The 9,848-nt window shown below is 48.8% G+C and overlaps 1 protein-coding gene across 1 annotated transcript; it reads right to left on the bottom strand.

The window, feature by feature from the left end:
• Positions 1-1,357: 1,357 nt before the first annotated feature.
• Prss38 (serine protease 38) lies at positions 1,358-9,147 on the bottom strand. Its single transcript, XM_052757399.1, has 5 exons — positions 7,564-9,147; positions 7,226-7,388; positions 6,293-6,564; positions 5,599-5,741; positions 1,358-5,337 (listed from the first exon to the last, which is right to left on the bottom strand). Exons 1-5 carry the CDS (start codon positions 7,895-7,897, stop codon positions 5,083-5,085), a joined length of 1,167 nt encoding a protein of 388 aa, XP_052613359.1. The 5' UTR covers positions 7,898-9,147; the 3' UTR covers positions 1,358-5,082.
• Positions 9,148-9,848: the final 701 nt, after the last annotated feature.

The raw sequence follows: 9,848 nt of genomic DNA, 5'->3' as shown, positions 1-9,848 counted from the left end.
TGATGCCCTCTTCTGGCCTCTGCAGTCACGAGGCATGCACATGGTGCACACACATACATGCGGGTAAAACACTCATACACATTAAAAACTAGCCGGGCGGTGGTGGCGCACGCCTTTAATCCCAGCACTCGGGAGGCAGAGCCAGGCGGATCTCTGTGAGTTCGAGGCCAGCCTGGGCTACCAAGTGAGTCCCAGGAAAGGCGCAAAGCTACACAGAGAAACCCTGTCTCGAAAAAAACCAAAAAAAAAAAAAAAAACTAACGAACAAAAGCAAAAGGACAAAGTGTTAGTTCCCATGGTGTGACACTTGAGGTTGTCTTGTGCCCTGCACATGCATGTGCACATATGAACACCTCCTCACAAATACGAGCACATGCACACACATACACCAAAATGATCGCTCATCATACGCATTTTAAACATTCACTCCATTATCCTGCATGATGGTCACGGACTTGGTGTGGGAACCTTCTTTGTCCCTTAAATATTACCATTTCAGGCAAGCCGGTATGAATGACTGCAGAAACTCTGTGTGTGGTTTCACTAGAAACTACGAACTTAGGGACGACAGCGGAGTCCTAACTGGATTGCTTAGAGCATGCATCTGCCTCAGCCTTTCATGTCCTGGAGAGGCCTGGTACATACAGGGACTGTAAAGAGTTCTGGCTCTGTCATTATGTCCAGACAGGGATGGGTGGGGGAGTGTCCACCCTGCACACACTACATGGTCAGCACCATACTGGGCAGGCTCTCAGTGTGACTGCTGAACACTCCCATAGTCCCTCTCCCTGAGTTGGAACCTGTGTGGTTCCTGCTGGACCTGAATTTTGAAGGATAGGCTGGGAAAAGAAACCCAACGTGCTCACAGTTGGTCTTAAACAATTGCTGACAGAATGAATGTAAATTTTATAGATTGAAATGGTGCGAACACCACTGAGACCACAGTGGAACTTCCTTGCAGTTTTATGCCAAGATGCGAGACCTAGGACAACAGAAGCCAGCCATCCTAGTTAATTCTTATCTCTCCAGTGTGACTACCTGGCATGTGGCAATTTTCTGAAACCTTTGACAGCATTTATGATTTTTGTTTTCTCTTAAAGGATATTATAATATAACCCAAGTTTACCTCAAACTCATGATCCTTCTGCCTCAGCCTTCCGAGTGATGGGAGTACAAGCTTATACCACCATGCTCACTTTTATTTACATACTGAAGTACTGCGCTCCAGGCTCCATCCACTCAGGCTTTGGTCTGTTCTTGGACAGACACGAATTATGCACCTTTTGTGGCATGTTGATTGCAGGGTGTGTCTGCACCAATGGCCTCCCACTGCACGACTACCACAGACCTACGCCACTGGCTTTCACGTTGAATTTATTTTGAGCACATTTGCTTACATGTGATTTGATGTAAACATTGAAATCAACTTGTCCAGGTCCAAAAACACAAAAGAAATCCCACTTTACTTCATGCTGTCCTAGCTGAGAATATAAACTATATTATCATCTATTAAAACCTACTTTTTTTTTAGACAATACCTGTGTCAAAAATTCAAGCCACGGGTGATCTTGAACTCCTGACCCTTCTGTCTCCATCTTCCAAGTACTGAGATCACAGGTGTATGGCTCCACACCTGATCTATATGGTGCTGGGGATCCAGCCCGAGGCTTCATACATGTTAGGCAAGTATATAGGCATCTACACCCATAGCCTCAAGTCTACTTTTTCTTTGTTTCTCGGCTGTGTGTAGGGGTGCTAGGGCTTGGCTATGACCTCCATACCCATGTGTCAGACAGTGAATCCCTAAGCCATGTCAGTTACATGTAGAGGTGCCTGGATGCTGAGGAACTGGTCTCATGGTGGATTAATCACTCGTGAACTTCTAGATTTGTGGGTTAAGGAGGGGGTGACTGATGGGCAACACTGTCTGGTATGCCGCTGTGCCATGACAAGGTGTCATCCACCATGGTACGGTACTAACACCATGCTCTAGACTGTGAGCCAAAGACACACAGATTCTTTGTGAGACACTCCATCTGTAGCAGTGTTTAAGAGATTCCTCTCTGTTTCCACGTGCTGTGCTAGGACTCCAGGTGTGGAGTCTTGCTCTGGTCTTCCCTGCCAGCGTGCGCTTTCTGCCGAGGCACAGCCACTTCTGAAGTGTCTCCCTTCACAAGTGGCTGGTGCCCATGGTAAACTCTCACTTTCCTACAAAAGATGACTCAAACCGTTCCTTCTGTTTCCTGGGATGTGTCCTCCGTGTGGCTGTGGTGACGGACTCAGGAGCAGAGTGGGGACCGCTCCAGCCCCCCTGTATTTCAGGCCTTAGGGCGTGCCTAATGCCACTCTGCCAGGTTGAGACTGAGGATCCAAGCACACATCTTCCTATTCATATAATCCTGCCTGTTTTTAAAACTGGAAATGGGGGCTGGAGAGATGGCTCAGTGGTTAAGAGCACTGGCTGCTCTTCCAGAGGTCCTGAGTTCAATTCCCAGCACCCACATGGCAGCTCGAAACTGTCCATAATTCCTGTTCTAGGGGATCCGACACCTTCATACAGACATACATGCAGGCAAAACACCAATGTACATAAAATAAAAATAAATAATTTTAAAAAACTGGAAATGACTTTTGAATTTGTCAAAAGCTTCCTCATTGGAAGTCTCCATAGCAGAACAGTTGATATGGTGAATTTTAGCTATGTGTTTCCTAACATTTTTTTTTTTCAAGACAGGGTTTCTCTGTGTAGCCCTGGCTGCCCTAGAACTAGCTCTGTAGACCAGGCTGGCCTTGAACTCACAGAGATCCTCCTGCCTCAGCCTCCTGAGTGCTGGAATTAAAGGCATGTGCCACCGCTGCCCGGCCTAACATTTAATCAATCTCACATGATAGATTAGGTCCTATTTGACTGTAGGGCACTGTTTTGAAAGGTAAAGCAGGGGTCTATTTGTTAATCTCGCCGTAGGGTTTTTATTTATTTTTCATTACATTTATTGTTTACTTGTGTGTGTGTGTGCTCCTGTGCTAAATGGCACACATAGAGGTTAAAAGAGACCTTGTGGGAGTCAGTTGGCTCCACCCTGAAGGTCCCTGGGATTGAACTCAGGTCTTTAGGCTTGGTGGCAAGCACCTTTCTTCACTGAACCATCGCACCTACCCCTCATTCGGGTTTTTGTCTATACATTGGATTATGTTAGTGTATCTTCATCCAAAGCTGCTCCTGGCAGCAAGTGGGATGCTGCTCTCTTACCTGAGCTCCCAGCAGTCCAAGCAGTGCTGGAGCATCTCCATATTGAAGGTTAGGACATCTCCTAAGGAAATCTGTTCCCAGGGACTTCTACTAAGCGGGGGTGGGTGTCACTTTCTTAAATATCTTCATTTGTTTATGGAATCTGGTCTGTTTTAAGCTTCTTTCTCTGCTGGGGCTAGTTGTTTTTTTTTTTAATAAAAGTACTTTTTTATTATTTATTTGCATAGAACTACATATAATACCTTCTTGGAGCTCTTACACACCCTCTATTTCAGTAGGTATTCTCCATGTCTTTTCTTTTGTGGACTTTTGTTTTCAGGTTCTATCTTAAGTTAATAATTGCTCTCCTCCTACTTTTTTTTTTTCCAAAAGGCCATTTTGCCAGGAGGTGGTGGTGCATGCCTTTAACCCCAGCACTCAGGAGACAGAAGCAGGCAGATCTCTGTGAGTTCGAGGCCAGCCTGGTCTACAAAGCAAGTTCAAGGACAGCCAGAGCTGTTACACAGAGGAACCCTGTCCCCCAAAACAAACAAATAAATAGCCACATTTTGAAAGTCAGTGGTCCCTTGGCATCTCTGCAGGGTCAGTAGCAGAACTCTGCCACATGCTCATAAAAGAATGTGCTTTCCACAGAACCTACAAATACCTTTCCACACACTGGTTTTTTTTTTTTTTTAAGACAGGTTCTTTCTATGTAGGCCAGGCTGGCCTCAAGCTTGTCACCCTCCTGTTTCAGCATCCTAAGTGCCAGAATTATAGGCACGTGCCACTATCATTCCTCCCATGTTTACAAACCATCTCTAGTTGACTTAGGACCCCTGACACAGTGGAGCTGCTATGCCAATCATTGTGAAGCTGCATTGCTTGGGGAGTCTGCCCATGTTCAGCAGAGATGAAATTGGGGGCGGGGGATATTGTCTATCTGAGGCTGGCAGGATCTGGGGGCCCGGGTCCTGCAGACATCAGACTTGGTACTGTGGGGCTTTCTGCTCATTCGTTTCTATACACTGCCTTTTGGCTTCTTCCCTGTATCTGCTCATTCTCAGCTCACGTTTTCTGCTTTTCCACTTGGGATATTTCCATGTTCCCAAACTCTTTTTTGACAATCTTTAAACTGAATCAACCAAATTCTCTTCCATGGGCTGTGCCCACAGGCCTGCCCCGGTGCGGGTCTAGAAAAGTTCAGTTTGTTTTGTACCTTTCTCTCCCCACCCCCCTAAACTTCATTATATTTTGTGTGTATGGATGTTTCATCCACATGTATATCTGTGTAACTCAGTGTGCCTTGTATCTGGTGCCTGTGGAGGCCAGAAATGGATCCCTGAAACTGGAGTTACAGGTGGTTGTGAGCTGCCATGTGAATGCTGGGAATGGAGCCTGGGTCATCTACAAGAGCAGCCCAATGCTCTTAACCACTGAGCCATCTCTCCAGCCTTTGTGCCTCTCTTTTCACACGGTGGGAGACTGCCTGATGGTGTCTGAGTGGCCTACTTTCTACGTGTGGACTCCTACCCATTGCACAGTGACGGGGTCTGTAATGAGGCTGGAGAGAAAGGCGAGGTTACCAGTTCTGAGGCACTTGTTTCACAGATGTTTAATAAGTTTGACTGGGTAGAGCCCAAGCTCTTGGCTCACCCCAGCTGTCCCCCAACTCTCCCTCCTGGTCCACCTCTGACTCTCTCCATTTCTTTCGCTCAGCCTTTTACGGACTTAGAGTCTGGGACAAGTGTCCTGGCTTCAGGGCACAAGGTGCATGGGGGAGGGGTTGGAGAGCTACAGAGGACAGGAACAGGGTACGAGGGGCCGGCCGCAGCGGGTGGTTGTCTCAGTCCTCACAACACCAACAGGCTAGCCAGCATGTTCACAAAAACACTAAGGATGGCTCTTGGGGATGAAGAGAAGGAGGGATGCAGCTGAGGAGGAGTGGGTGTGTTCTCCACGTGATAACGGATCCAATTCAAAAAATAGGAGACATTGGCATACACCCCTGGGTACAGGGGATGAATGCATCCGCGGCCCCAGCTCACTATTCCAATCTGCAGCCAGGTCTGGTTCAGCTTACATACCAGTGGGCCGCCGGAGTCCCCCTGTGAAGGAAGAGAGGCTTTCTGTGATCTACTAATCCAGGTATGGCCCTCAGGTGCAGGGTGAGTGGCTCGCGACCCCCCTCCCTGCAACACAGACATATAGTCCCCTCTCTGGCTGCGACAGAGCCCAGAGTCTCAGCACGGAGGTCTGACACAAGTGTGTGAGTGTGCGTGGTGGTCACACACTGTCTGCTTGGATACAGCCACCCCAGCAGTCCCCCACCTACACCAGAGCCCGACTCGGATCCAGAAGAGACATACCTCACACACATTCTTCACATTCTTGATGTCCCCAGCACAGAACATTTCTGGCAGGAAGTAAGATGTAAATCCATAGAGCAGCTGGCACTTGAACTTGGGGATCAGTGGTAACTGGACTTCCTGTAGCTGTTTCACGCTGTCACCTGTGAGGAGAAGGGAGAGGAACTGCCAGGTGAGGGTGCCTGTCTGAGTCCAGCCAAGTCTTAGCTCCTGGAGGACAGGAGCCAGAGATAGTCTTGGGTTCTTGGTCAATGGAGGACAAATCTGAAAGGACTCCCCCCCACAAGAGGAGTCCTATCCACGTACAAGAGCCACCTAACACCCAAGAGAGGCCTGGCCCACCCAGGGAAGCGCCACCCACAAGGAAGCCCCATCCACAGAGGGAAGCCCAGTCCACACACTCCCGGGAGTTTCTTTTTCATATCATTCTGTTCCCCTTTCACACATATTTCGTTGCTGCTGTTTCAATATAGATAATTTCTACTCATCTATCTCCAAGGTCACTGATTCTCCCTCAAGTCTGCCATAAACCCCATCACGGAATTTCCATCTCTGGTAGCTGTTTTTTACGTGCAGCGGATTATTTCCTTAGAGTCTGCATCTTTTGATTCAAAGTCGTGCTCCTACTCGCCTTCCCCATGTCAGGGACACCCATTCTATGCTCGACTTGCACGAGATCACGTTTAGCTCATACCTTCCTGGGTAGCCAGTCCCCATCCAGTAGTCCAGCAAGACAAATTGTTGAGGTTCAGGTTGGAAGGCGGCAAGCAAATTGGGAGCACGGCATCCGAGAAGACGATGGGGCTCTTCAACTGCACGAGCGCCACGTCCCCCCCAGCAGGGTGAAACAGTGCGTGGGTGGGGTGCATGATCACCCGGTTAAGCTCAAACCACTGGGTGTATCTGGTGGCCACGTCGAGGTTGCTGATGCCCACGTACACGTCAAAGGTCTCAATCCTCTTCTCCCTGCCCACCAGAATAGAGGCCAACTGCCTGCAGCCCCCTGTATCATCAGCCCACAGATGGGCATCTGCCAGGTCGAAAAGCCCGGGCCTGCCTGCAGCCCAGTGCAGATCTATCTGGCTGTCTGACCTCAAAGAGGTCCTGACTTGGGCTGATGGAGACTTGGGGACCATCAGGAGTTTGTGCCTATTAGAGCCAGATAGCCACGCACATGGACCCCTCTCTTGCCTCTTCCTGAAAAGCTGATGAGGATCAGGAAACAGGGCCATCTGCCCAGAGAAAGCTCTGTACTCACTGTGGAGAACGCTGCCTCTAGTGTGGGGGATCTTGTTGGATGAGGGTAAACCTGGGGTGGGGGCAGTAAATGGGGACCAGCGTCCCAGGGATGTAGGGATGTAGCCTAGTCTGTGGAGAAGGGCTATGCTGAAGAGGACAGGCCTAGGTACTGGCCTCGTCCCTAGCCAGCGTGGATACATCTATGCTTGCCCATGGGAAGCAGCTTGGAGCTTGGGGTCAGGGGGATGAGTGTATCAGCCATGGTGGATAGGGCTTGATATACGAAGAAAGAACTGGATGCAGCCGTCCAAGCCCCAGGCACAAGGTTCAGGCTTCTCCTTCCCTGTGTCCCTGCGCCATTACCCCGAAGAGCTCCAGCACCTCTCACCTGTTAAAGCAGTGTGCTGCTGTCAGCACCCAGTAGGCATTGAGGATGGAGCCACCGCAGACGTGTAGGCCAGAATAATGCAGGCTGACCTGCCACGGCCATTTCTGAAAGGGGGCTGGCATTCCACCCACGATCTTGCCCTGCAGAACTGGCTGTCCACAGGCTGAGGAGAGGAACAAATGCAGAGTGGGCGCAAGGCCACACCACGGGAGGGGCGGGCCACGGATGGGGGAGGGGATAACGTGCAGGTGAGTGGGGAGGGGCCAGGCCGGGTCTTTGGGCCCAGGTTCCACCCAGGGAGAAAGGACCACCACCCAGACTCTGGGATGGGGACCTACCCACGTCACTGCTCAATGAATTTTCCTGGCTTTTAGCGTGTGGGTGACTGATCGATGCGACCCAAGTTGGGGTAGCCAGCAGGAGAAGAAGCAGCAGGGATCCCAAGGGGCCTGGGCCGGAAGTGGGGGCGGCCATGAAGCCCGAGGCGCAGCCCAGCAGGAGAGCGTGGGGCAGCTGACTAGGAAATGTGACATTGCCCCTCCTCCCCGTGAGGCCACAAGCTGGGCACGTGACGACTAGGTTCTGGATGCGTTGGTGGCGCCCCCGGCAGGTGACTTTGAGCGAGTGAGAGGTGGATGTAGGCAGAGAGCCTGAGGCTGTGGAGGCTGACATTGAAGACCGCCGAAGGACCCCACCGCCAGCAGTTCAGGATGCCTGACCTCACCTCAGGCACAGGCAACAGTACCTTGGCCTGTATATTTGATGATGTCCTCAGCGGGTAACCGTCCTCAGCAGATGAAGGGACCTATCAACTGACAGCATGTAGGATGGACCCGTGAAACCCCCACCCAGCACACACGCACCATGGTCAGACCTGGATATACAGGTTCTGTTTGAGACTTCTGTGTTACACACCCCAGTGCTTTTCGCTCTCTCCATGGCAGACTCAGATCTGTCAAATTATTACTCTTTACACATGCACCATCTGCTATCAAAACCTTTTTTAAAGAAATTAAATCTTTGTTTATATATAGTAAAACCCACTCCTTCTTCAAATTTTGACAAGTTCATACAGTCCTTTCACTCTCAAGGGAGGATTCCAGCTGATCGTGGTGGTGTATGCCTTTAATCCCAGCACTGGGAAGCAGGTGAGTTCGAGGCCAGGGCTGCATAATGAGACCCTGTCTTAAAACAAAAGAAAAGAAACAACAAAAAACTATATTTGGGGCTGGTAAGATGGTTCAGTGGTTAAAAGGCTGTATTTGTATTGCTCTTGTAGAGGACCGGGGTTTACTTCCCAGCACCCACACTGGACAGTTCATAACAACCTGTAACTCCTGCTCCAGGGATCTGTCTGTCACCTATGGCCTTAGAGGGTACCTGCACTCATGTGCACATGACTTCACCCACATAGATACATATCATTAAAAAAATATATTTTAAGGAGAGGATCCTATAAGGCTATGTAATAAAGGCTGAGAAAAATTACAAAACTTTATGAGAGATGTCAAAGTCAGAGGGATGGAGCCATCTTGTGCACTTGGATATGAAGGTTGCTGTCATAAGTACAGGTGTTTCTAATCACACTAGATCATGGAAGCTAAACAAGAAGAATAAGGCTGTGGTAATTAAAATATCAGTAAGATATAGCCTAGAACAAAAATTAACAGAGAGTGGGGGGAGAAAGATAATGGAATTGTCTTCATCAATTCAGGCTGTTAAAAACAAAACTCCAGGGCTAGAGATGGTTCTGTGATTAAGATCTAATGTTACAGCTGTGAGGTGGTGGCGCACGCCTTAATCCCAGCACTTGGGAGGCAGAGCCAGGCGGATCTCTGTGAGTTCAAGGTCAGCCTGGTCTACAGAACAAGTTCCAGGACAGCCAAAGCTACACAAAGAAACCCTATTTCAATAAATAAATAAATAAATAAATAAATAAATAAATAAATAAATAAATAAATAAATAAATAAATAAATAAACCAAAAAATAAACCAAACAAACAAACAAACAAAGACCTAATGCTGCTCTTCCTGGGGACCTGGGTTCAATTCTCAGAAGCTGAGTTGTGGCTCACAACCATCTGCAACTCCAGTTCCAGGGGATCCAATCCTCTGTTCTGACCTCCTCAAGCACTAACCACATATGGTGCACAGGCATACATGTAGGCAAACACATCCATAAACATAAAGAAAAAAAAACATTAAAATAAAACAAACCCCAAACTCCATAGGCATGATGACTTGTGAAAACAGAAGGTAATCTTTGTAGTTCTGGAGCTGGGGGTCTGCGATGAGAGGGCCAGCATTGCATCTGCCAGGCTCCTCTTGGTTTACAGACTGGCATCTGCTGGCCCTGTCCTCACAAAATGCAAGGACAAGAGAATTGGTGGAGCCCCTTTTGTAAGGATACTACCCTCGTTCATGAGCCCCGCCCACCACAACACCCCAAGGGCCCTGCTTGTGAATGATATCACTCTCTTCGGAGTCAAGATTCCCACCGCTGAGGGGGAAGAAGGCAAGCTTTAGGCTATTGCAAAAATGAATCCCAGACTTAGAGCTTTATAGATACAGAGCTTTGACATATGACTCAAGAGGCATGGACTGTCAATGGGAATTCTAGTGG

This window comes from Peromyscus californicus, unplaced genomic scaffold, assembly GCF_007827085.1.
Source record: "Peromyscus californicus insignis strain IS unplaced genomic scaffold, ASM782708v3 Scaffold_3__1_contigs__length_106647218, whole genome shotgun sequence".
Lineage (NCBI taxonomy): Eukaryota > Metazoa > Chordata > Mammalia > Rodentia > Cricetidae > Peromyscus > Peromyscus californicus.
The sequence above is the reverse complement of the archived record's forward strand: the minus strand, read 5'-3'. Positions and strand labels throughout refer to the sequence as shown.

Excerpts from the sequence above, each read along its gene's own strand:
- Prss38 (XM_052757399.1), bottom strand. The coding sequence starts at position 7,897 with ATGTCAGCCTCCACAGCCTCAGGCTCTCTGCCTACATCCACCTCTCAC. Across the intron at positions 7,389-7,563 it reads TTCATTGAGCAGTGACGTGG|CCTGTGGACAGCCAGTTCTG; the intron begins GTAGGTCCCCAT and ends TCCTCTCCTCAG. Across the intron at positions 6,565-7,225 it reads GCAGCACACTGCTTTAACAG|GGAGAAGAGGATTGAGACCT; the intron begins GTGAGAGGTGCT and ends TCTGGTGGGCAG.